We start from the raw sequence: 27,998 nt of genomic DNA, 5'->3' as shown, positions 1-27,998 counted from the left end.
CATGACTAAGAATGACTTTTGTATTGTTTTATTGATTTGCGGTTGCATGGTGCAGCATCTGTCGATAGTTATTCCTAGCAGTTTTAGGGTGGTTTGTAAGGGGTAGTTGATTGCATTGATTTCAATGTTGGTTATGGTTGGTATTTTGTTGTTTTTTTAGGAGGATGAATTTCGTTTTATCTGGGTTCAATTTCAGTTTGTGATCTTTCATCCAGGTTGCTATTGATTTTAGTGTTTGGTATATTGTGTTCGTCATGGAGAGTTCAGGTTGATCGAAGGGTATGAGAATGGTAATGTCATCGGCATAGCTGTAGGAGGTTATGCCTTTTTTGTCCACCTTGTTTAACATTTACCTCACATCATTGGGAAACTTCTTGCAAAGTTTAAAACTCAGATTTTATATCTATGCTGATGATATCACCATAGTTATTCCGTTAACATGTCTGACAGTTGAGATAACAAATTATATATTACATTACATTACATTAGTGATTTCTATTCTGCTGTTACTTTGCGGTTTAAGGCGGATTACATAAAGGATCTATCTGGCCATTTCCAGAGGAATTATAGAATAGTCAGATTGGTTTGTAGAGATGAGGTGGTTCTTGTGGCATTAGGTTGATTTCGATTGTTGGGTATCAGGGTTTTTTTAAATAGTATAGTTTCTATTTCTTTTCTAAATGTTCTGTAGTCAGGGGTCATTATCAGCATAGTAGAGAGTTGGAGGTCTAATCTCGCTGCTTGTGTGGCCAGGAGGCCATTATACAGTTTTTTTCCGTTTGACTTCTCTGATTGGGGGGTATGTGAATGGCGCATGGGTTCTCCTTTGTCTGGTTTAGGTGGTTCAGATTTGACAGTTGTTTAGGTATATTGGACTGTTGCCGTTCATGGTTTTAAATAGAAAACAGTAGAACTTGAATTGTATTCTTGCTTGAATTGTTAGCCAGTGTGAGTGGAGGTACGCCTCGGTGATGTGGTCATATTTCCTCAGAGAGTAGATGATGTTCTGAACTGTTTGCAGTTGTTTAATCATGGTCGCAGGGCAGGGGAGATAGAGAATGTTACAATAGTCTAGGAGACCCAGCATTAGGGCCTGGACTAGGATCCGGAATTGTGTTTTGTCGAAGAATTTTTGCACTTGTCTTAGGTTTCTCATGATTGCGAAGGATATCTGTATTATTTTATTGATTTGTGGTTGCATGGTACAACACCTGTCAATCGTCATTCCCAGTAGTTTTAGAGTGGTTTGCATGGGGCATGTGGTTGAGTTGATTACTAGGTTTGTAATGGATGGTGTCTTATCATTTTCTAGGAGAATGAATTTTGTTTTGGCTGAGTTTAGTTTCAGTTTGTCATCTTTCATCCAAGTTGTTATTGTTTCTAATGTTTTATGTATAGTGTCTGTCATGGAGGGTTTTGGTTGATCAAAAGGGAGAAGAATGGTGATGTTGTCTGCATAGCTGTAGGAGATTGTTTGATTTATTTAGATAGGTGCTGAGGGGCGCGATGTAGAGGTTGAAGAGTGTGGGGGATAAAGGGGATCCCTGAGGTACGCCACAGGGGTTGGACCAGGGTTCTGACTTTTCGTTGCTTGATTTTACTCTGTAGGATCTGGTTTTTAAGAATCCTTGGAACCATGTGTGCACTTTGTCTGTGATACCAATTGCATCCAGAATTTGTAGAAGAATGTTATGGTCAACCAGGTCAAACGCTGTGGTTAGCTCTAGTTGTATGAGGAATATATTTTTTCCTGTACTGAGCTATTGCCTAGCTATGTCCAGGAGTGATCATAGTAGTGTTTCAGTGCTATAATTGGTTCTGAAGCCAGATTGGGTATGGTGGAGTATGTTGTGGTCTTTTAGATAGTCAGTGAGGAATTTGGCTACTAGGCCTTTTATTATTTTGACATAAAGTGGTATGATGCTATGGGTCTGTAGTTGGAAGGTTGATCCGTTGCTCCTTTAGGGTCTTTAAGGATAGGGGTGACAATGATTTCGCTGAGGTCTTATGGGAAAAGGCCATCTGTGAGCATTGTTTGTGTCCATTGTAGGAGGAGAGAGCGGAATTTGATACTGGCATTTTTTAGTAGATATGGAGGACAGTGGTTTAGGTCACAGGCTGCGTGACTGTATTTTTTGTAGAGTTTGTTGAAGTCTGACCATTGTATAGTGAGGAAGAGGGACCAGGTTCTATCTGCTGCTGTTGATTCTTTGTCTGAGGGGATTATAGTGATCTCATCTAGGAGAGTTGGGTTACCAGCGAGGTTGGTCTTGGCATTTGTGATTTTATTTTTGTGAAGTGTTCTGCTAGCGTGGTGGCTGAGGGGGGAGGGGTGTTATCATTGGCCAGGTAGGATTTGGTGTCTGTGAGTTTTCAGTATTTGGAATAGTTTTTTAGTGTCTTGAGTTTCTCTGCCTATTAGGTTGGTGTAGTACATTTTTCTTTTTTCTTTTAATTGTAGCTTGTATTGTAGGATGAGTATTTTCCATGCGATTTTTGTGGGTTCTTGGTTGGTTTTCCTCCATTTTCTTTCAAGTCGTCTGCATTGTCTTTTGAGTAGGAGTAGTTCGTTGTCAAACCATTTGTCAGATCATCTGTTGATTCTGGTTTTGTTTGTATTGGGACTAGCTCATTTAAGGTGGCTTTACTTAAGCTGCTCCATTTTGAAATGAAGTCTTTGGGGTTAGATTCTTGGATTAATTTGTCTGTTTTTGACCAGAATTTGGAGGGGTCGATATGTTTACGTGAGTTGTAGGTTAGTTTTTGGGATTTTGGTTTGGATTTGCTTTTAGTTCAATTGATATTGAAGGAGTATGTGTAATGGTCTGACCAGTGATCGAGACCACTTTCCATTTGATGTCTAAATATCTGGGAGAAGGGGCTGTTGTGTCATGAAGGCTGCGATGTCGATTTGGTGACCTTTTTCATGGGTGGTTTATGGGTCTAGGATCTTGTATGTTAAGGCTTCGAGAATCAGATTGAACTTTGGATGATTGATTTCAAACTAAAATTGAACCCCAAAAAACCTAAATTATTTCTTGTGAGCCCCAACGATAAGATCAAAGAAACATTGATACATCTGAATGGTTTTGACTATCCTATTGATCAGTCTATAAAAATACTGGGAGTGACATTAGATTGGCACCTTACTTTGGAACAGCATACAGATCTGTTGCTTAGGAAATGTTTCTCAGTTCTTTATTTATTTATTTATTTAATTTATTTTATTTATTTATTCAATTTTGTATACCGTTCTCCCAGGGGAGCTCAGAACGGTTTACATGAATTTATTCAGGTACTCAAGCAGTTTTCCCTGTCTGTCCCGGCGGGCTCACAATCTATCTAACGTACCTGGGGCAATGGGGGGATTGAGTGACTTGCCCAGGGTCACAAGGAGCAGCGTGGGTTTGAACCCACAACCTCAGGGTGCTGAGGTCGGAGCTTTAACCACTGCGCCACACCCTCTATGGAAACTCTGAACCATTAAGAAATATTTTGACGAAGTACTGTTTTGCTTGTTAGTTCAGTCATCTATATTAAGTATTCTTGACTACTGTAATATAATTTACTTGGGCGCCTATAAGAAAATCTTTAAAAAATTAAGAGTGGTACAAAACACTGCAGTACGGTTGATTTTCGGCCTGAAAAAATGGGAGCATATCAGTCCCTATTACCAAAAACTACATTGGTTGCCGATGGAGGCCAGAGTTTCATTCAAAGTAGCATGTATTTGTTTTATATCAATCTTTGGCATGTCTCCAGGAAACCTTGTATCCCATTTCTCCTTGAACTACTCCAACAAGCCTATACGTAGAGTTCACCTATTTACATATCCTACCATAAAATCTTGTCGTTTTAAGAGATTTCTTGAGAGAACCCTCTCTTTTCAGGCAGCCAAAATGAATGACTGATTTGGTAAAATTATGCCAGATGTCTCATCTTATTATTCTTTTAGAAAATCAGTAAAAACACAGCTATTTGACAAATTCATAACTTAAGCTTTCTATTGTTTTTTTAATTATAACTATGTATCTCTTATGACTTGTAAAAAATTAATGTATCTTTTACGACTTGTACATATTCGCTGAATGTCCAGCCTTACTTTATTGTGAACCGTCTAGAACCGATTATGGTCTGGCGGTATATAAGAATAAAGTTATTATTATTATTTCCAGAGGGTTTTTATTCAAAAACACCTCCACATCAGAATGTTCTAACCATGAACTCCTCCCCCTACGCTTGGGGAGCTCATCTGGATGGTCTTTGCACTCAAGGCCACTTGTCTACACAGGATCAGCTTTGCCATATCAATCTCTTAGAACTCGGAGCAATCTACAATCCTCTCAAAGCATTTTAGCACATTGTGCCCAACAATGTCCTTCTAATCCGCACGGACAATCAGGTGGCAATGTATTACATACATAAACAAGCAAGAAGACTCTTTCCTTCTTTGTAAAGAGGCCTAGAAGATCTGGGCGGTTGCTCGCAACATATTTTTGAAAGTAGTATACATTCAAGGGGAACAAAATTCTCTCGCAGACAGACTCAGCAGCAGGTTTCTTCAGTCATATGAGTGGACGCTCAACTCTGCAGGTCTGAATCACATATTCTCTCTTTCTCTTTCTCTTTCTCTCTCTCTCTCTCTCTCTCTCTCTCTCTTTCTCTTTCTCTTTCTCTCTCTCTTTCTCTCTCTCTCTCTCTCTCTCTCTCTCTCTTTCTCTTTCTCTTTCTCTCTCTCTTTCTCTCTCTCTCTCTCTCTTTCTCTCTCTCTTTCTCTCTCTCTTTCTCTCTCTCTCTTTCTCTCTCTCTCTTTCTCTTTCTCTTTCTCTCTCTCTTTCTCTTTCTCTTTCTCTTTCTCTCTATCTCTTTCTCTCTCCTGAAACCGGTGTCCCATCTCATAAAGCAAACTACATTCAGGAATTCTGGACGACAATCATACCAATTTGTTGGTTTTAGTTTCTTTACGATTTTCTCTTTAAGCTAAGGGCTATCATGGCCAATGTTACAGGAAAGTTTTTAGCCTTTCTTGTTCTCTACTTGCTAGGCACAAGAAGTTTGATCTCAAGAGCTTTAGCATTTGAATCAATTCCAACGCACTTTACATGGGATAGAATCTTTCCGTTCTCTCGCTACCTGCATGATTGTATGGAAACGGATCCTTTTCCAATCCCTGTGGTTAACTCCTCCCGCCATCCCCTAAGACCAACCTTTGGCTCCTTTAGAACATTACAATCTATCTGGAGCATATCTGAACATTCATTCGGTCAGGAATAAGGCACAATTGGTCAAAGACTGGCTAGAAGAAACCCACCTGGATATATTACTTCTAACTGAAACATGGTTAATTTCTGATTAGGATATTATCATAGGTGATACCTTCAGACTACAAAATTATCCCTTTTTCAAGAAACTCAAAAAGAGGAGGTGGTTTAGCAATAATTCTTTGAGATCATTTTGAATGTCAAATATTAGACTTCAAACTAACTAATGACCTGGAATTTCTCACTTGTAAAATACAGTATTGGAAAAGGATTGCAAAGATAACTTGATCATCACAATATTTTATATTCCCCCTAACAAATGGCATCTAGCAAAAGAATTCTATGAATTCCTCCTTGTAAACTTGGCAACCAGTGATGTTAATTTACACCTCGAACAGATAGATAATTCCAACGTAACTGATCTACTTTCCTTCCTTACCTCGTTGGATTTTTCCAAACCATCCCCAACTAAAACCCATCAGAAAGGTCACCACTTAGATCTGATTACATTTCTTTCTAATATCTCAGTGACTCCCAGTGTAAGTTTCAAAGGTGAAACCTGGACTAATACTCCTTGGTTGGACCATCTTTTATGTAATTTTGAATTATGCTGGATCAAAAGACAATTTAAAACGAAACCAAGGAACAATTTTAAAGAGAAAACCATTTGTACAAAAGGACAACTGAACCCAGTAGAAATTTGGTTGCATTACAGTTTAATATCCAACTCGGCTTTTGATCCAAACTTCATTTTAGGATGGAAAAACTTTAGCGATCAGGTCTTAAACGATATTGCACCTTTGAAAGAACGTAGGAAAAGACAACGCTTATCAGACAGCTGGTATGATAACTGATTTAACGGTTTTAAAGCAAAAATTACGCAAATTGGAAAGAATATGGTGCAAATCAGGGAAAGATAAGGATAGACTTGGCGACTAAAGGTTAAAGAATATAAAAGAATGATCAAAGAAAAGCGTTGCAAACATTACTCTCAAAAAATTAATTCTCCTAATTTAAATAGTAAAGAATGTTTCAGAATACAGTAGTCAATTCCTTGGTTGATATTGATTTACATAAACATTCTAACACAGACTTTCCACCCCCTGTTGCAAATTTAGCCGAGCTGAAAGGGGAAGCAATGCCTTTAACCACTGAGCTACAGGACCTTCCATCTCAATCAATCCATTGTGCTTCCCGTGTTCTTTGCTAAGCCTCATTCTCATCCTAGAGAAATGGCTCTTCATACTTTGGATATTACGTATAGAGAACTCAGCCCCATAGAACAACTCCTCAACTTTTTGATCCTAATAAGTTGGGACATTATGTATCCAAAAGAACTATTTCTACATGGTTGGCGGCTTCAACTGGGGAATCGTGTCATAGCCCACAAAGTCCGCGCTATGGCAGCTTCGGTTGCTTTTTTTTAACGTTCCACTCCTACTGATGAGATCTGTAAAGCTGCTACTTGGTCCTCAGTTCATACATTCACATTAGAGAATGACAAGGGGACAAATTTTCCCTGTCCCCGTGGGAACTCATTTTCCCGTCCTGTCGAGTTCTTTTCCTGTCCCTGCTCTGTTCCTGCAAGCTTTGTCCTCATCTGCACAAGCCTCAAACACTTTAAAATCATAAGTGTTTGAGGCCTGTGTGGTTAAGGCTGAGCTCACAGGAATGGGATAGAGACAGTGACAAAACTCGTGGGGATGAGACAGGGAAATTGAATTCCTGCGGAGTTGGAGAAAAATTTGTCCCCATGTCATTCTCTAATTCACATCTCTTTTTCCAGATGGGATGGTCACTTCGGCCAAGCAGTATTGCAGATTTTTTTTTCTTAATGGCCAATACTCCCTCCATCCCATTCTAGTAAGCTAGGGAGTCCCACAGGTGAGAATATGCTGCCTACTTGTCCTGGAATAAAGCAGGTACTTACTGGAACAGGTGTTATCCATGGACAGCAGGCAGATATTCTCACAACCCACCCATCTCCCTTGCTTGGCTTCTTAGCTTGCTTATGGAACTGAGGTACTGCGAGCCTACATCGGGCAGGAAGGCACTTGCGAATGCGCGGTCAGGGCAAACTTTCTCAAGTGGCGATGCACTTTTAAAGCTGTCCGTACTGGGGCTCCGTGGATGACACCACCTACATGTGTCCTCAGTAAGTAACTGTGCTTTAAGGTTAGCGGTAGTTTTAAAAAAAAACAGTGAGGTGGGGGTGACCTCTAAACTTTGTTTTAAGTAAAATTTTGTGTGTTTTTTTTATTTTTATACATTTAGCCTTGTGGACAAACACAATGTGTTAACTTTTTTTGGACCACCCTAATGATATAGCTAGAAGGGAGCTGGGAAGGAGCCAAGCCAGAGTAGCGGCAGCAGGGATGAGGCATAGGAAGGGAAAGTGGGATAGCAGAAATTAGTGTTAAGGGCTGGTTTGAAAAATAGTCAATGTTGCAAAGATGGTTTTTGTCTATGAAAATGTGTGTCTATGCAGACAAGCACTAAGTCCAGACCAGGTAGCTGCTGAGAGTTTGAGTTTTCAGTGTGCATTCATGGCTGGGTGCATATATTCAGGAGTGTGTGTGTTTATGGGCATGTATGTTCCATCTTAGGAGTGTGCATGTATGTTAAATAGGCACACGTGTTCACATATGTATATAATTTTCTGTGTTTATATTAGGAAGACTAAAAATCTTCTATAGATAGTCCTCTTCCCTCCCTCAGCAAATATTTTGCCCTAAGAGAATATAGAGGAACTTTCCTTTCTAACATAATTTCCCCTTTTGGTCTTTCTTCTGGGCAACTCCCTTCCTTTCCAGCATATTTTCATCTTTTTATCTTTTCTTCCTATCTCCTTTATTCATTTCTTAGTCTTAATTCCTCTCTCCTCCTTTGCCTTTCTTTAAGCTCTTGCTTTTTTTCTCCCTGCCCTCTCTTTTCTGTCTCTCCTACTGCATTTTCTTTCTCCCTCCTTTTCTCACACATCCCCCCCCATTCCCATTTTTCCTCTTTCTTCCTTTCCCTTATTTTCCCCTTCAACTTCCAACCCTTTCGGGGAGGGGGGGAGGGGTTCACACCCTTCCTCTTATCTCTATTTTCTCCTTTTCTTTTACATCCTTATCTTATTATCCTTTCTCTTGCTTCCTGTGCCAGGTCTTGCAAACACAGCTGGACTGTCTGCTTCAGGGCCAGGAGAACATTCAGAGCAGCTGCAGCTTTACAGAGCAGGCACTGGATCATGGCACAGAGACAGAGGTACTACTGGTAAAGAAGCAAATGTGTGACCGTTTGAGTGAGCTGGCCAGTCGTGCATTTCCTGAGTATCCACATGAGAATGACCAGCTGGACTACATTGTGGAGACAGACAGTGTGCGCAAGTCAATACAGAACTTGGGTGTTCTAATCACCACTAGTGCTGTGGCACACGAGACAGTGGTGACAGGGGAGGGGCTGCGCCATGCCCTGGTGGGCCAGCAGACCTCTGTCACCATCACCACTAAGGACAAGGAGGGTGAGCTGGTCAAGTCAGGTAATGCCCTCATTCAGGCAGAGATCACAGCGCCTGATGGTGGCTTTGTGGAGGGTGAGGTTTTGGATAACAAGAATGGGACCTATGAGTTGCTGTACACATTGAGGCAAGAGGGGGACTTCCAGCTCTCTATCCGACTCTATGACCAGCCTCTCAGGGGCAGTCCTTTCCGTGTACGTGCCGTTAAGCCATCTGATGTGCCCCCCTCACCTGATGATGTGAAGAGGAGGGTGAAGTCTCCAAGCAGTGGACACATCCGACAGAAGGCAGTCAGGCGACCGTCCAGCATGTACAGCACTAACAAGAAGAAGGAGAACCCCATTGAGGATGAACTCATTTTCAGAGTTGGTATGTTGGGGCAAATGCCATCTAGGGCAGGGAAGCCATGATTTAGGGAACAAATGATTATCGAGAGATAAGAAAATACTTTTCCTGCCTCAGCTTAGGATCCTCTGTTGGTATTCCAGGTTATATCCCTCACTTTCCCATATATGTACATCTTCTCTGCTTATCCCAGACTTTACCTCTCACTCTTGTCAGATAAGGATTCTCCCCTCACTTCCCCCATATTCTGTATTCAGCTGGAGGCAGCCCCCAGTATTCAGTGCCAGGCCATGTCTGGGCATCGACATTGAATATTGGAGGTTATATTTGTAAGGATGGCTGCTGGAGCCTACATGGGTCCCTGTCAGTATTCAGCCAGGGCCCTACGAAATATTGGCCAGGACCTACATAACTATATTTTACCTTTTAAAGAACACCGAGCCCCTTTCCAGCCTAAATGAGCCCCATTCCCAAGGTCTAGATAGGTCCCTCCTGAGCCTACCTGTTTGGGGCAGGAGCAAGGGAACTTCACTTCTGCTTCCCACTAGGACTACCAAGGATACAGATTGGTCTGTTGGGTGAAAGGTGTAGGGGCTTGTTCAGTGGGAAGGGCTTTGATTCTTGCAGGGGGAGGGGTAGAAAAGAGGGACTTTTTTGGAGGTCAGAAGGGGGCGATCAGGACTTCTTTAAAGGTAAAGAACAGTTATACAGGTGCTGGACAATATTCAGTGCTGGCAAATGCATAACTAAGTGAACAGAATTAGGACAGCTTTTGAGCTGTCCTAAATTTACCCCCTTAACTATGTGGGTGCTGACCCTTAATTTTGCTGGCTCCTTCCAAATCTCACCCCTGTACCACCCACTTTTTTATGGGTGATCAGAGGCAATATTCAGCCGCACTGCCCAATTTATTGTCGTTGAAAATCAGAGGGTAGGCCTTCGTAAGTGATGTAAGCAGGCAGGATCTCTCCTGCCTACTCAGATTGCTTTGCATATGGGCTGGTCTATGCAGCTCAGAATCTGCTGTCGTTATCCCAAGGTTTACACTTCTCCCTCGTTATTCGCGGGGGATATGGGCAGAGCTGGACCGCGAATGGCGAAAAACTGCGATTATCCGGCTCTGACCCACCTCCCTGCCGCCTTCCCGGCCTTACCTGGTGGTCTAGAGGGCTTTCGTGGCAGGAGCGATCTTCCTACGCTCCTGCCCCGTGCAGATCGCTATGAGGAAATGGCTGCTGTGAGTTCCCGTAGTCTCTCGAGACTACGACAGGAACTCCCTGCAGCCATTTCCTCATGGCGATCTGCACGGAGCAGGAGCGTAGGAAGATCGCTCCTGCCCCGAAAGTCCGCTAGACCACCAGGTAAGGCCGGGAAGGCGGCAGGGAGATAAAAAATGTTTTTTTTTATTTTCCCCCATCCTAGAAAAAAAAACGCGAATATGTGAAATCATGAGTGCAGAAACTGCGAATGGGGAGGGGGAAGTGTACTCCACAGAACTAAGGATTCTCTGGTCTTAACTCAACCTTTACTCAGCATGGAGAGGAGATAGCTGAGGAGGGATATGATACTGAGTGGAGTGGAATAGGTGGATGCGACTCACTTTTTACTTTTTTTAAAAAAATGCAAAGATTCTGAGGCACACAATGAAGCTACTAAGTAGTAAATTTAAAACAAATCAGAGAAAATAATTCTTTATATGATGTGTAATTAAACTCTGGAATTTGTTGCCAGAAAATGTGGTGAAAGTAGTTAACTTAGCAGAGTTTAAAAAAGATTTGGATAATTTCCTAAAAGAAAAGTCCACAAGTCATTATTAAGATGGACCCAGGACAATCTACTGCTTATTTCTATGATAAGCAGCATAAAATTTTCAGTTGTCCATGTAACTCGCATGGAACACCTCAATTTGAAGGAAGCTCAATGAGCCCTGTCTTCCCAGTGGTTGCAGGCCAGGGGGAAACTGGTATACAGTTCTATCCAGTTTGGTCAAATGAATACCTTTCCAAATTCGTCAAATTCTAAAGACATCAACCTGGGCTACACGCTCTCAAGGTCTGTGGTCTACTCAGGAGAGACTTCAGCAGATAAACCTCCTGGAGCTGAGAATCTGGAACACACTAAAGGCTTTCAGAGATCAGTTGGCAAATCAAATTATTCTAGTTCAAACGGACCACTGGGTTCCATTGTAATACTTCAACAAGAAGGGAGGCAAGGAGTCATTCCTCCTGTATAAGGAAGTGGTCAGGATGGGAAAAAATGTTCAGGGCTGCTTATGTGGCAGACAGGCTGAGTCAAGTCACACAGTCTCATGAGTGTAGCCCAGAAGGTCTTTCAAGAGTGGGGCAAACCCCTCAATAGATCTTTTTTAAACTCGCTTCAACAAGAATGTCCCTCGGTTCTGCTCCAGACAAGCCTCAGATGCCTTTCTTCTCCATTGGGAAAAGGGCCTTCTCTACACATATCCTGCAGCACCTCTCATAATGAAAACTCTTTTGAAACTTGAGCAAGTTAAAGGAACTGTGATTCTAATCATACCTTATTGGCCAAAACAGAGCTGGTTCCCACTACTTCTAGAACTCACCTTCAAAGATCCATGGAGACTGGAGAGCTTTCCAATTCTCATTACTCAGAATAGGGATACCTGCCTCTAGTCCCTTGCTTTCATGGTTTTGATGCTGAGAGAAGGTAGGGGTAGAGTGCATTCCCTCTGTAATTCCCCAACCTGAGCACTGTGTATAGATGCACCTTCTTGTCTAGATTGTAAGTTCTTTTGATCAGAGACTGTCTCTTCTGTGTTATGATGTACAGGTCTGTATATGTCTAGTAGCGCTATAGAAATGACAAGTAGCAGAGTTCCTGAACATGCTGGTGGTTGTCTCATCCTGTTGACTTCCAGAAGACATTCCACTAGGACAGGGGTAGGCAATTCCGGTCCTCAAGAGCCAGAGCCAGGTCAGGTTTTCAGGATATCCACAATAAATATGCATGAGATAGATTTGCATCTCAAGGAGGCAGTGCATGCAGATCTATCTCATACATATTCATTGTGGATATCCTGAAAACCTGACCTGGCTCTGGCTCTCGAGGACCGGAATTGCCTACCCCTGCACTAGGAGATCATATGATTTCAAGTGAAAAAGGTTTGCTCTCTGCCTAAACCCTTTTTCTCCAGAGGCAAGCAGGGGAAATGTAGGCACACTTGTTGGTTAAGTCCTCTGACTGAGCCTGAGTGCTGGTGCTCTCCTCTAGCAATGGTAAGCTTTTGGGCTTACTGGGCATGTGTAGAAGACCCTGCACCTAGAGCTCCTCCCTTCACCTTGTCAGTTTTTTCTTCGGCCACTCCTGGCAGGTTAAGCTCTCCCCTCTCTTCCTCACAGAAAAAAAAAATAGTTATTATATTTCAGCTAAAAAAAAAGTTTCTTCTTATCTAGTATTTAAAAATAAAAAAGAAACAAACCAAAGGGAAAATTTCCTTCAGCATTAAAAAAAAAAAAAAAAAAAAAAATATATATATATCCTCTATAATAAAACCCCTAAGTGCGCATGCACACTTACAAAGTCGTGTTCCCTGACAGCGAGATGTGTGCCTCTGTGCCAAATTCGATTGGAGGAAGGCTTGCGGCACGTGCGGCTTAGAATTCAGCGGCGGTTTGTGTCAGCAATGACTGTGAGGTGTCCCGCTGCACTGCGAGGTGGTAAGAAGCAGCAGTTTGTGTCATGCTGGTAAGAAGTGGAGGGAGAGAGGGAAAGGGGGCTGCTTTGGGGGGGAGGGGTGTTCTGGGGGGGGGGGCAGACAGCAATCATGTGTCCCATGCTGGTAAGAAGTGGAGGGGGAGAGGGAAAGGTGGCTGCTTTGGGGGGATGCTAGACAGGGGGAGCAGGGAAAGGAGAAGACCTACTGCTGGACAGGGAGATCGGGTAAGAGGTGCTGCTGGATGGGGGAGGGTAAAAGGAAGGGAGAAGGCCTACTGCTGGACAGGGGGAGCAGGCAAGAGGTAAAAGGAAGGGAGAAGGGGTGCTGCTGGACAGGGGGAGCAGGCAAGAGGTGCTGCTGGACAGGGGGGTAAAAGGAAGGGAGAAGGGGTGCTGCTGGACAGGAGGAGCAGGCAAGAGGTGATGCTGGACAGGGATGAGGTAAAAGGAAGGGAGAAGGGGTGCTGCTGGACAGGGGGAGCAGGCAAGAAGTGCTGCTGGACAGGGGGGGTAAAAGGAAGGGAGAAGGCCTACTGCTGGACAGGGGGAGCAGGCAAGGGGTGGTGGTGGACAGCTGCAGAAAGAGAGAGAGAGAAAGAAAAAGACAGACATACAGCGGCCTAGGAGAGAGAGAGAGAAAGAAAAGACACACATTTATTCTAGCACCCGTTAATGTAACGGGCTTAAAGACTAGTATATATATACACGTATATAATAATTTGAGCCTTCAAAAGCAGTGAACAATCGCTGAACAATGGTGCTAGTTTAACTGACCGGCACTAGGACCCTGGAGGCGTTTTTTCCCTCTCAACAATACCACAATGGAGAGTGGTTCGCGTACAGCGCCTCATCGCACCGGAACTTTGAAGAAGTCAAAGAGGCCGCAAACTTCGCCACTTGCTCCCTCCCCCCAGAGCCCTGTCTTGGTTCAATCAAGGGAGGGAAACAAACTGAAGCTGACAGAAAATAAAAAAACATAAGACTTGGCAGGCCAGAAGAAGAAGCTCCTAGTGCTGGAACAATGCACTACTCCTTCACCACCGGCAGCAGTATCAATAGCACGGTGCTCTACTCGTGAAGCTGAAACAGCTTTTTCAATTAGTGAGGCTACAGTGAAGGCTTCTGTGGCCTCAGTCTCGGCCTCGCGGTCCTCTCCTTGTCTGAATCAGCAGACTTCATCTTTGGCTTCAGGTTGCATTTCTAAACCTACCAAAAGTCATTCTAAGTCCAAACCGGGGGACGGAATGGAGACGAGGGGGGTGTCTCTCCAACACTTCCCCATCAAAACCATATACCTTCTAAGCAACCCTCTTTCCCTGGTCTTCTGCCAGAACCTCCTCAGGTTTCAGACTGTTTCCAATTTTTTCCTGCTTCTGCAACATTTTATGCAGGATAGTGCTGCTTTATTTCAGCATTTTCCTCCTGCTTCTACAGTTCTGGAGGCCCAGCAATGCTCAGCCTGTATTGAACAATATCACTGAGAGGACCCTATGCTTTCAGGCCATTTGGCACCATCTTCAGAAGTTTCCAAGCCCAAGTTTCCAAGTTTATTCAATATTTGATTAATCGCTTATTTAACATTCTAAGCGATGTACATAGTGTAATAATTAACATAAGTTAATAGAGGGAGACTGACAATTTAATTAAAAAAAACTTAAGACAAGCATGGGAAGAAATACAATTTTGAGAAGATTAAAGAAAACATATATGGTAAACAACATTAGGAAGGAAAAACGAAGGGAGGCAAGAGAAGTAAATATAATAAGATCTATAAAAAACTTTAGTCAGGTCTTACGTTCTGGTTATCTCAGCTGTCAAATGCATCTTTAAAAAGAAAGCATTTGAGCTTACTTTTAAATCTAACCAAATCTAATTCTTCTCGAATATTGATTGGAAGTAAATTCCAGGTTTGAGTGCTGTGACGGAAAAGATTGAATTTCGCCGTGTATTTATAATTTTTAAAGAAGGAACTGTCAGAAGATGTTGATCAATAGATCTAAGCAATCTAATTGGAGTATAGGGGATCAAAACTCTGTAAATAAATGAGGGAGATTTACACAGAAGACTTTTAAAGACTAATAAGTTTAATTTGTAGGTTATTCGATGGGCTACAGGGAGCCAATGTGCTTCCCTGAGTAGTGGAGTAACATGATCAAATTTTTTTGCTTTTTAATGAGTTTTATAGAAGCATTTTGTATGATCTGTAAACGACGGATTTCTTTTAAAGCAATACCTTTGAACAACGCGTTACAATAATCAATTTTTGAAATTACCAAAGAATGAATTAAAATATTTATGGATTTAGGGGATAGAATAATCTGGGGTCGCTGCACTCTGATCTGCTCCTCTCCAGCACAGGGTGCTCCATCTTCTCCTGACTAAGAACATAAGAATTTGCCTCCGCTGGGTCTGACCAAAGGTCCATCGCGCCCAGCAGTTCGCACCCGCGGCGGCCCATCAGGTCCATGACCTGTCAGGTTATCATGATTTAGCCCTATAGCCCCCTTGTTTTTATCTATACTCTTTCCATGCTGATATCTATCCCTATCTGTATCCCTCAATCCTCCTATCCTTCTATCCTTCAGGAATCCATCCAATCCCTCTTTGAATCCCGTAGCGTACTCTGCCCGACCACTTCCTCCGGGAGCGCGTTCCATGTATCCACAACCCTCTGTGTGAAGAAGAACCTCCTGGCATTGGTTTTAAACTTGTCCCCTTCGAGTTTCTCTGAGTGCCCTCTTGTATTTGTGGTTCCCCTTTGTTTGAAGAATCTATCCTTGTCTACCTTCTCCATGCCCTTCATGATCTTGAAAGTTTCTATCATGTCTCCCCTAAGCCTCCTCTTTTCCAGGGAGAAGAGCCCCAGCTTGTCCAGCTTGTCAGTGTATGAACAGTCCTCCATACCAATTATCATTTTCGTAGCTCTTCTCTGGACCTTCTCAAGTATTGCCATGTCTTTCTTGAGGTATGGCGACCAATATTGGACGCAGTACTCCATATGCGGGCGCACCATTACACGATACAGTGGCATGATGACTTCCTTCGTCCTGGTTGTAATTCCCTTCTTAATGATGCCCAGCATTCTGTTAGCTTTCTTCGAGGCTGCTGCACATTGCGCTGATGATTTCATTGTTGTGTCCACCAGTACACCCAAGTCCTTTTCAAGATTACTCTCCCCCAGCAATGTTCCCCCCATTTTGTAGCTGAACCTCGGGTTTCTTTTCCCTATATGCATGACCTTGCATTTTTCTATGTTAAAGCACATTTGCCATTTGTTTGCCCACTCTTCCAGTTTGCTTAGGTCCCTTTGCAGGTCTTCGCACCTCTGTGTTCCTAACTCTGCTGCAGAGTTTGGTGTCATCAGCAAATTTTATAACTTCACACCTCGTCCCCGTTTCCAAGTCGTCAATAAATATATTGAACAGCAGTGGTCCCAGCACCGACCCCTGCGGAACACCGCTCGTGACTCTCTGCCAGTCGGAGTATTTGCCCTTGACTCCAACCCTTTGCTTTCTTCCGGCCAACCAGTGCCTGATCCATCTGTGTACATTCCCTCCCACCCTGTGGTTCCACAGCTTCTTAAGTAGTCGCTTATGGGGCACCTTGTCAAAGACCTTTCGGAAGTCAAGATAAATGATATCGATGGATTCCCCTTTGTCCATCTGGCTGTTTATTCCTTCAAAGAAATGCAGTAGGTTTGTTTGACACGATCTTCCCTTGCAGAAGCCATGTTGGCTCGGTTTCAGCTGTCCATTTCTTTCTATGTGTTCACAGATGCTATCCTTTATTAATGCTTCCATCATCTTGCCTGGAACCAAAGTCAAGCTCACCGGCCTGTAGTTCCCCGGGTCACCCCTCGATCCCTTTTTAAAGATAGGTGTGACATTCGTTAGCTTCCAGTCCTCCGGTACCTTCCCAATGCTTAAGGATAGATTACAGATTTGTCGAAGTGTGTCCGCTATTTCCATCCTCAGTTCTTTTAGTACCCTTGGGTGGATTCCGTCCGGGCCCGGTGATTTGTCACTTTTCAGTCTGTCTATCTGTCGGAGGACATCCTCATAGCTTACCTCTAAGGTCTCCAGTTTTTCATCCTGATCCCCACTTATGGTCTCCTCAGGTTCCGGTACATTGGAGGTGTCCTCATTTGTGAAGACTGATGAGAAAAACCGGTTTAGCCTATCGGCTACCTCTTTTTCCTCTTTAACCACTCCCTTTCTGTCTCCATCATCTAACGGACCCACCTCCTTCCTCGCTGATTGTTTCCCTCTCACGTATCTGAAGAACACTTTGAAGTTCCTTGCTTCCCCAGCAAGCCTCTCTTCGTATTGTCTCTTAGCATTTCTAACCACTCGGTGACATTCCTTTTGGTGTTTTTTGTGTTCCTTCCGGTTTTCCTCAGTTTGGTCCTTTTTCCATGTTCGGAAAGACACTTTCTTGTCACCTATCGCCTTCTTTACTTCTTTTGTTATCCATACCTGGTCTTTTGTTCGATTTTTTTTGCACCCCTTCCTAAACCTGGGGATGCACATGTTTTGTGCTTCTTGCACCGTGTCCCTGAGAAGGGACCAGGCTTCCTCTACGGTCCCCATCTTTCTAGAGCTTTTTCTGAGTTTCTTTCTCACCATTTTCCTCATAGCATCGTAGTTCCCTTTCCTGAAGTTGAGCGCTGTCGATGTGGTTCTCTTCACCCTTGAGGTCCCTACTTCTAATTTATACCGGATCATGTTGTGATCACTGTTGCCTAGAGGCCCTACTACTTCCACATCCTTTGCAGGTCCCCCTAATCCGTTGAGGATTAGGTCGAGAGTGGCGTTCCCTTGCGTTGGCCCCTTGACTAGCTGTTCCATGAAGCAGTCCCTCACAGCTTCTAGGAATTCCTCTTCCCTTGCGCAGTTGGAGTGACCAATACTCCAGTCAATCCCCGGGTAGTTGAAGTCCCCCATCACCATCACAATTCCGCTTTTGCACTCCCGTCTCAATTCTGCTTCCAGGTCGTGGAGGTTTGCTTCTGGTTTTCCAGGTGGGCGATAGTACAGTCCCACTTTTGTGTCAGCTCCATTTTTCCCTGTTAATTTGACCCAAAGTGATTCCAGTCCTTCCGCCTTTGCTGCCGTATCCATCCTGACCAAGTGGATGGAGTCCCTTACATATAGTGCTATTCCTCCTCCCTTCTTACAAGTCCTATTTCTCCTATAAAGTTTGTACCTCGGCAATACCACGTCCCATTTGTTGTCCTCTGTCCACCATGTTTCTGTAATTCCTATTATGTCTAGGTCCTCTCTTATGGCCATGATCTCCAGTTCTCCCATTTTGGTCCTTAGGCTCCTTGCATTGGTGTATAGGCAATTTAAGTCCCGCTTTTTTTTTGCCCCTGCTGCTTTTTCTCGCGATTTGTTTCTCTTGCTATCCCCCTCACGGGCTGCCAACTCCTGAAATTCGCTTTGATCCTCTTCTCCCTGTGGTACGTCTTTTTTGTCCTGTAGTTGGCTTTTAGATTCTTCCCAACATTTTTCATGCTCCTGCTGTTTCCTCTTCTTTTTGATCTCTGGTTTCACTTGGTCCTTGGACCCCTGTAGTTCGCCTTTGACCTCTTCCCCGCATTTTTCCCGTTCAGTATCTTTATTGGATACTTTTGTCCGAAGCGTCAACATCAGGTCAGCTGTCGGCTTTCCCCTTCTCCTCAGTTTAAAGCCTTCTCTATTTCCCTCTCGACGTTATTTGCCAGCAGTCTCGTCCCTGCTGCGCTCAGGTGCAGTCCGTCCCTCCTGTAGAGCTTGCTCTTCCCCAGAAGGTTGTCCGGTTCCTTATGAAGTGGAAACCTTCCTCTTCACACCATCTCCTCAGCCATGCGTTTATTGCTTGTAGCTCGGCCTGCCTCTTCGCATCCACCCTCGGTACTGGCAGGATCTCTGAGAAAGCTATCTTCCATGTCCTCAGCTTCAGTTTCCTTCCCAGGATCCTGAACTGGTCAGTTAGTGCAGTCCTGCTGTAGTGTCTTCTGTTGACATCATTGGTCCCAATGTGGATTATCACCGCTGTCTCTTCCGTCTCGGCTCCATCCAGGATCCTCTCGATTCTATCAGTGATGTCCTTCGTTCTTGCCCCTGGGAGACATGTCACCAGCCAGTCCTCTCTTCCTCCTGCCACATGACTGTCCACTTCTCTCAGGATTGAGTCTCCCACTACGATAGCAGAATTTCCCTTCTTCAACTTCCTCTTCGGTCTCAGGTCTGTGTCCTTAGTGTGGTACGTTACTTCTCCCTCAGGGTTCTGATGAGTCTTTGCCTCCTCTGTATTTTCGGTTTCTTCGTAAGGTCCTACTCCCCCGGTGTCTGGTGATTTCTGTCTTCCATCTGCTGGTTCCTGTCTGTGTTGCTGGTGATCCTGTATCTCCACCATCCTGCAGGCCTCCTCGATGAATCTCTCACGCTCCCTAACTTGCTCATCGAAGTGGCTCTCTCTCGCGGGGTCCTCAGTCGCCCAGCACGGTTCTTCTGAGGTGTGGAGTCCCTACAGCTCCTGGATCCTGTCTTGCAGTCTACCGACCTCCTTCTTCAGGCTTTCCAGTTCCTGACACCGACTGCATATGTACGCCCACCTACCCGAAGGGAGGTAGTCGTACATATGACACTCAGTGCAGTACACTGGGAAGCTCCTCTGGGTTCCTGCCGCCTCCATTTGTTTTCCTTCTTCTTAGTCTCCCTGTGTGTGGTTTGCTAAGGTGGCTCCTGCTGTGCTGGAAAAGTAGAGAAGAACAAGAAAGAAAGAGATGTCAGACCATGGAAATAGGGACGGAAGAAGAGAGAGATAGAAGGGAAGGTAAGACATTGAAACGTAGATTTTGAAAAGAAAGCAGAAAAATTGAATATTAAGTTAATGCCAAAGATGGATGCAATAGAACAAAACACAAAAAAACCCCTCATCAATACTGGGCAAGTTTCTCAAATAGTATCTTTATATAACATTTAAAGGCTTTAAAATATTTAAATGTGCTCATAAGCTCTTCAGCAAGGTGCCACAGCAGCGGTACAATGTCGCTGGAAAGGTGCTTGAATTTTTTTATTTTTTTAATTATTTGTTTATTATTTTAACAATTTAGACAAGAAAATAAACTTCTTGTACAGAAAATGAATAAGATATGGATTCCAATATCACAACAACAAAATTTTTAAAGTAAAATTATCAACTTAATCAATCTTTAAAGTCCCATAATAGAGCGATCCAAAATTCAAATGAGTGAATCAATATAAAAAGAAAGGGAATAACATATCCTGTTGAAGAAAGCAGACAACTTTCAGTGAGTACAGGAAAAAAAAATTTTCTTATTCAATTGCAGTTGTTATCGCATTTCCCCCCTCAAGACGTTTCATGGTTAGAAATCCCGACAGCTGAGAGGGTTCAAAGAATATATAGTTAGAAGATTTATATTTTACTAAACATTTGCATGGATATTGTAAAAGAAAAGTTGCACCCATTGCAATTACTCCTGGTTTTAACAACAGAAATTGTTTTCTTCGCTTCTGAGTTTCTTTTGTCACGTCCGGAAATATTTGGATTTTTTGACCTAGAAATTCCTTGTGTCTGTTCTTGAAGAATAGTTTTAATATCCAGTTTTTATCTGGCAGCAATACTACATTGGCCAACAATGTAGCTGGTCTTACTAATTCTTTCAATGAAGTATCCAGCATAGTTGTTAAGTCCATCTGTTGCTCCTGATCCTGATCTTGTTGTTGCCTGGATTGCTGCTTTTCCTGATTTTCCATTGGAAGATAATAGATTTTTGAAAATGGAGGAAAAATTTCTTCTGAGACATCAAGTATATCCTGAAAATAATTTTTTAACATTTCTTTAGCTGAGATTGAGGATATTTTGGGAAAATTTAAAATTCTAAGATTATTAGATCTGCTATTATTCTCCAAAATTTCCATCTTCCTTCTCAGATTCAGATTGTCTCTGATTATAGTGGACTGAATCTTATTAACTTCCAAGAAATCATTTTCAATTTTTGTATTAATTGCAATATTATCCTGTTTCAAAGTTTTTATATCCTCATTTTGTTCCTGGAATTTCTGTTCTAGGACTTTAATTTGGGGTGACAAAGTTTGACCCAGAATCACAACTAAATCCCATAGCGAGTCCAGGGTAACATTAATGGGTTTAGTAATTGTAAAGATACTTGCAGCCTTTGAATCCTGTCCAGCTGCTCCGATTCCCTCCTGAACGCCTTGTTCCTCTTGCTCCACCGATGGATCCCCCGCAGACAAGCTCTCATCCAGTGCCAAACTCAAGATAGCCTCCCGGGACATAGAGTCCACCACCTCAGGCAGACTGTCCTCCCGTGGAGAGCTGGCACTCTGCGGTTGTGGAGGCGGGGTCCTAGCGTCTGGGCTCACCGTGGATTCCAGCCCAGGGAGACACACGGCGGCTTCACTCAATGCCCGTGGCTCCAGCGGGCGACTCCCAGTCGCGAAAGGCGCCTCAGAAAGTCATCAATCGTTGCCTGTGAGGGAGTCTCCAAGCGCCGTGAGGCTCCAGCAGCGCTTTTTCCTCTCCTTTTCGGCATCGCTGCGCTCCGATATGCAAAACACAGTTCTCTGAGAGCGTCTCTCTCACTGACTGTTGTCCGCGGCCATCTTGGATCCTGCCATACACCTGCTTCAGGTGCTTGAATTTTAATCATAACACATTGGATGGAGCAAGGATACTTGCTTCTACTGTAGTGGCAAATGTTATGGTTCTACAAAAGTTGTTTAACAGTAGACCATTTATCTGAAAAGGTCAGTTCACGGCTCCAACACAGTGTGTTTCGCTACGCTACATCAGGAAGCCGGAAGGATGAGCTTTTTATATTGATTTTATTTGCAATGTGCAGTGCCTGAGTCCTTTGGTCTACACACTTGATGTTGAAAAAAGATGCATCAAGTGTGTAGACCAAAGGACTCAGGCACTGCACGCTGCAAATAAAATCAATATAAAAAGCTCATCCTTCCGGCTTCCTGATGTAGCGTAGCGAAACACACTGTGTTGGAGCCGTGAACTGACCTTTTCAGATAAATGGTCTACTGTTAAACAACTTTTGTAGAACCATAACATTTGCCACTACAGTAGAAGCAAGTATCCTTGCTCCATCCAATGTGTTATGATTAAAATTCAAGCACCTTTCCAGCGACATTGTACTGCTGCTGTGGCGCCTTGCTGAAGAGCTTATGAGCACATTTAAATATTTAAAAGCCTTTAAATGTTATATAAAGATACTATTTGAGAAACTTGCCCAGTATTGATTAGAGAGGGTTTTTTTGTGTTTTGTTCTATTTTGAAAGTATTGCCCCCTCAAATGGACTGTAATTTAAAATCCCCAGTCAGTTTGGATCAAAGATGGATGCAAGGCAGAAAGTGAAGACGGAGAGAAAACCAGTCAAAGGACAAGAAGGCCCTGGAAACAGTTAAAAGCACAGAAAAATAAAGTCACCAGCCAACAAAGGTAGGGAAAATGATTTTATTTTCAATATAGTGATTGAAACGTGTCAGTTTTGAGAAAGGAAAGATATTAAACTTTAAATGTGAGGGCCGCAGAAAAAATAGTTAATGACAATTTTGCATAAGGTAAAACTCTTTATAGTTTATAAATCTTTCCTTTAACTGTTAAAGGAAAGATTTATAAACTATAAAGAGTTTTACCTCATGCAAAGTTGTCATTTCTTTAATAATACATTAATTATTTTTTCTGCGGCCCTCCAAGTACCTACAAATCCAAAATGTGGCCCCACTAAGGGTTTGAGTTTGAGACCACTGGCTTAGAACGTCAGATTTCAGAGAGGACCTTCACGATAGATTGGCAAATGCTTCCTGCTTGGGTGACAGTCTTTTTGGTGAAAATGTTCAAGCGACAGTCTCACAGCTTAAAGAATATTCCTCAACTAGTAGGGAACTCTCAGCGCATCCCTCGGAACAACCCCAACAATTCCAACACCCTTCCTCTTCTTTTTCTTATCGTAAAGCATACCCATCAACAGTTTTTAGAAACATTATTATCTGCAATGCAGATTTGTTCCTTACAATTGACTTGCCCTACAAAGATCACAGTTTCTCCTTACACTCAAAAGCAGCATACAAGGGACCGGAAACAATCATCTGCATTTCAACTTCCTCTTCTTAAGCCTACTCCTAGTTTTTTTACCATCTGCCAGTAGGAGAGCAGCTAATTCACTTCCTTTCCGCTTGGCAGGCCATCAAAACAGATCAATGCATCCTCAGCATAATTTTTCAAGGTTATTTCCTCAATTTTTCATCCCCACACTCTACCCCACAGGTGTCAAAGTCGGTCCTTGAGGGCCGCAATCCAGCTAGGTTTTCAGGATTTCCCCAATGAATATGCATGAGATCTATTAACATACAATGAAAGCAGTGCATGCAAATAGATCTTAAGAACATAAGCAATGCCTCTGCTGGGTCAGACCCGAGGTCCATCGCGCCCAGCAGTCCGCTCACGCGGCGGCCCAACAGGTCCAGGACCTGTGCAGCAATCCTCTATCTATACCCCTCTATCCCCTTTTTCAACAGAAAATTGTCCAATCCTTTCTTAAACCCCATTACCGTACTCTGCCCTATTACGTCCTCTGGAAGCGCATTCCAGGTATCCACCACCCGTTGAGTAAAGAAAAACTTCCTAGCATAATCTATCCCCTACCAATTTTTCCGAATGCCCTCTTGTTCTTTTATGTTTTGAAATTTTGAAGAATCTATCTCTCTCTACTTTCTCTATGCCCTTCATGATCTTGTAGGTTTCTATCATGTCTCCTCTGAGTCTCCGCTTTTCCAAGGAGAAGAGCTCTAGCCTCTCCAGTCTTTCAGTGTATGAAAGGTTTTCCATGCCCTTAATCATTCGTGTCGCTCTCCTCTGGACCCTCTCAAGTATTGCCATATCCTTCTTGAGGTACGGTGACCAATACTGAACACAGTACTCCAGGTGCGGGCGCACCATTGCCCGATACAACGGCAGGATGACTTCTTTTGTTCTGGTCATAATACCATTTTTAATAATACCCAACATTCTGTTTGCCTTCTTCGCGGCTGCTGCGCATTGCGCCGTTGACTTCATTGTTGTATCCACCAGTACACCCAAATCTCTTTCAAGGTTACTTCCCTCTAATACTAATCCCCCCATTTGGTAGCTGAACATCGGGTTTTTTCTCCCTATATGCATGACCTTGCATTTCCCTACATTGAATTTCATCTGCCATTTATTCGCCCACTCCTCCAGTTTGTTTAGGTCCCTTTGTAGATCCTCACACTCTTCCGTAGTTCTAACCCTTCTACAGAGTTTAGTGTCGTCCGCAAATTTTATAACTTCACATTTCGTCCCCGTTTCCAGGTCATTTATAAATATATTGAACAGCAGCGGTCCAAGTACAGACCCCTGCGGAACTCCGCTCGTGACTTTCCTCCAGCCCGAGTAGTGACCCTTCACTCCAACCCTCTGTCTCCTGCCTGCCAACCAGTGTTTGATCCATCTGTATACGTCCCCTTCCACCCCGTGGTTCCACAGCTTCCTAAGCAGCCGCTCATGGGGTACCTTGTCAAAGGCCTTTTGGAAGTCAAGGTAAATGATGTCTAAAGGTTCCCCTTTGTCCAACTGGCTGTTTACCCCCTCAAAGAAGTGCAGTAAGTTTGTTTGGCACGATCTTCCCTTGCAGAAGCCATGTTGGCTCGCTTTCATCAGCCCATTTTTTTCGATGTGCTCACAGATGCTGTCCTTTATCAGTGCTTCTACCATCTTGCCTGGAACCGATGTCAAACTTACCGGCCTATAGTTTCCCGGGTCTCCTCTTGACCCCTTTTTAAAGATAGGTGTAACATTTGCTATCTTCCAGTCCTCCGGAATCTCTCCAGTTTTCAAGGATAGGTTGCAAACTCTTTGGAGTATTCCCGCTATCTCGTTTCTTAGTTCTTTTAGTATGCATATTCATTGGAGAAATCCTGAAAACCTGACTGGATTGCGGCCCTCGATGCCGATTTTGAAACCCCTGCACTCTCAATCACCTCTACCATCCAAGGTACCACATCAACACATTCTGCAGCTTGCAGCAGATTTATCCCTTCTGTTGCACAACAACACCATAGAGGGAGTTCCGGATTGCCAAATAAACAAGGGCTTCTATTCCAAATTCTTCCTCATCCCCAAAAAGACGTAAGGTCTTTGTCCAATTCTCGATTTTAGACAACCCAACGCTTATTTCAAGAAGGAAAGCTCAGGATGATTTCTCTTCCATCAATTCTTCCTTTATTGAAATAATACGATGATTGGTTAGCTGCCATAGACCTTAAGGATGCATATACTTGCATTCCTATTCATCCTTCCCATTGGCACTTCCTTCACTTCAAGTTTCTCAACCAGCACTTTCAGTACAAGGATCTATACCCTTTGGCCTTTCTTCAGTGCCATGGGTCTTCACAAAGTGCCTATCTGTAGTAGTGGCACACCTCCGAAAACAGCACCATATGGTGTTTCCTTACCTAGATGATTGGCTCTTAGTAGCACATTCCAGGGACCATTTGTTGCTCACCGTACAAACCATGGTTCTAACCCTGCAAACTCTGGGATTCATCATCAACATTCAGAAGTCCAACTTTTACTCCGTGTTCCCTCACGTTCATTGGAGCACATTTAAACACAGAATCTGCAAGGGCCAATCTTTCTCTAGAGAGACATCAGACCACTTAAGATGGTCTTCCACCCTACCAGCTCGCACCATTCTACACCTCTTAGATCACATGGCAGCCTCGATCTCTCTCGTGCCACATGCAATCCCTACAGTAACACCTCAAACTGCACTGGAATCATTGATTCCTCTTCCTGCTATTTTATGTTATTACAGAACCTGGAAAGGGATGGAGGGCTTGGGGTGAAATAAGTAGGATCTGGTGTGGATACAAAGTAGGATGATTGAATCTGTTCCAGATAAACTGACAGTCTTATAAGTCAGCATTCTCTACAGGTAGCAGGTGAGACATATGCTTGCAGTGGTACTTGTGACCAGTGTTCCCTCTAAGCGGGCGGGTGTTGTGAGCAAACTTTTTTCACCGTGAGCCAAAAATATCGGGCGCCAGCAAGTTATGAGCCAACTCGCCCGATTCTCCTCTCGCCGCCCTGCCATCTGCCGTACGCCTCTTCCGATCGTGCGCTGTGACGAGAAACGTGTGCGCTGCGATGTAATATTTTGTGCGCCAGCGCACGCCAGCGCAGCTTAGCGGGAACACTGGTTCAAATGGTTTTATTTATTTCCCCAAATTTATTTTTGTTATACGCATTGAAAATATTTGATATTGCGTTTAAATCAAAATCTCAATAAACTTGAAACGAGTGCCCGTGAGATTGTGGGAGGGTTAAATACTCAAAACTTAGAAGTTTTTGCTACGCCAGCTTTCTGGTATCTTTACATACAGTGGCGTACCTAGCATATGTAACATCCGGGGCCCATCATTTTTTGGCACCCCCCCCCCCATCTGTAAGAAAAACATGATTTTTAGTAACAAACCACACGTCACACATGAGTACCTAGGAAAAGGCAGCATCTTACATATTGCAGTGAGCAGTACATCAATACACCCATTGTAAAACTAAACAAGCCAGACCAGCACAGATCAATCCTACACCGTCAATCCTAACAGAAAACCATGTCTTTCGAACACAGAAAACACCTTCGCCTAGTAAGGAATATGTAATCACAAACTAACCCCTCCCTCTTTTACAAAACTGTAGTGTGGATTTTAGCTACGGAGGTAACAGCTCTGATGCTCATAAAATTCTGAGCATCAGAGCTGCTACCACCAAGGCTGGTGCTAAAAACGCTTCACAGTTTTGTAAAAGGGGGGATAAAATAAAAATACATAGACAAAGGTTAAATTGAACCAGCAAGAAGCTGGACTCTGCATACAATGCTTCACAGAAACAGTGACACATGTCTCCTAAAGCAATAAATAAATAGAAATTTTTTTCTACCTTTGTCTTCTGTGGTTTCTCCTTTCCTCATCTTCTTGTAACTCTCTTCCTTCCATCCACTGTCTGCCGTCTCTCTTCCCCTATATGGCATCTTCTCTCCTTCTATGCCCCTTCCAGAAACTGTATGCCTCCCCCTTCCATCTCTCCTTTCACCCCATTGGTCTGGCATCTCTCTCCTCGCCTTCCCTCTCCCACACCTCTCCTCATAGTCTGGTATCTCCCCTTCCCTGATTCTCTGGCATCTCTCTCCTTTCCTTTTCTTCCATCTTTCGCTCCCCCTCCATGCTCTCACATCTCCCCCTTCCTTTTCCCTTAGACTGGCATACCTTCCTCCTACGCTCCAAGCCCTGGCATCTCCTTTAATTCCCTCCCTCATCTTCCTTCTCCCTCCAGCTGGGTACCGCAACACTCTTCCCTGCAGCTCTGCACTTCCCCACAATTGCCATGCTTCGGTTCCTCTTCTTCCTTCCTTCCTCCCCCCCCCCCCCCCGCGGGACCCTGCGGCACCATCAACTCTTACTCCCTCTAATGTCGGCCCTGCAGCTCCAGACTTCCTCGCACCTTCTCCCCTCCCCCTTTGGATCGCTATTATTTTAAATGTTATAGCCGCGGAGCTGTATCCATCAGTGGAGATGTCTAACCTCGGCCTGCCCCGGAACTCTTACTGCAGCAGCCGCCCGTCTAGGCAGGAACAGGAAGTCACTGTTGCAGTAAGAGTTCCGGGGCAGGCCGAGGTTAGACATCTCCACTGATGGATACAGCTCCGCGGCTATAACATTTAAAATAATAGCGATCCAAAGGGGGAGGGGAGAAGGTGCGAGGAAGTCTGGAGCTGCAGGGCCGACATTAGAGGGAGTAAGAGTTGATGGTGCCGCAGGGTCCCGCGGGGGGGGGGGGGAGGAAGGAAGGAAGAAGAGGAACCGAAGCATGGCAATTGTGGGGAAGTGCAATCCCCCCAATGCGTCCCCTTACCTTACCGACACGTGTGTGCGCTGTGAAGAGAAACTTTGCGCTGCGATGTAATATTTTGTGCGCGAGCGCAGGCCAACGCAGCTTAGCGGGAACACTGCTTGTGACCAATGTTCCCTCTAAGGATTGATGAGGTGTGTGCAAAAACAAAAATATGCATGAGCAACAAGTTACATACTCCACAAATTTATGAGCAGGCGCAGAGGACGAGTGCCCGTGAAATTGTAGG

The 27,998-nt window shown here is 43.7% G+C and overlaps 1 protein-coding gene across 8 annotated transcripts in view; it reads left to right on the top strand.

Moving 5' to 3' along the window:
• TRIM3 (tripartite motif containing 3) overlaps window positions 1-27,998 on the top strand; it is a 169,691-nt gene that overhangs the window by 56,554 nt on the left and 85,139 nt on the right. For all 8 annotated transcript variants that reach the window (XR_004539999.1, XM_033950641.1, XM_033950640.1 and 5 more), the window contains exon 6: window positions 8,409-9,132. Coding sequence is in view for 7 of the 8 variants with exons in the window: in XM_033950641.1 (XP_033806532.1) it covers window positions 8,409-9,132 (724 nt within the window). In the remaining variant the exon portion in view is untranslated. The remainder of the gene's footprint in view (window positions 1-8,408; window positions 9,133-27,998) is intronic.

The sequence above is a fragment of the Geotrypetes seraphini genome, chromosome 6, assembly GCF_902459505.1.
Source record: "Geotrypetes seraphini chromosome 6, aGeoSer1.1, whole genome shotgun sequence".
NCBI classification, from domain to species: domain Eukaryota; kingdom Metazoa; phylum Chordata; class Amphibia; order Gymnophiona; family Dermophiidae; genus Geotrypetes; species Geotrypetes seraphini.
This window is presented reverse-complemented; position numbering and strand designations above follow the sequence as displayed.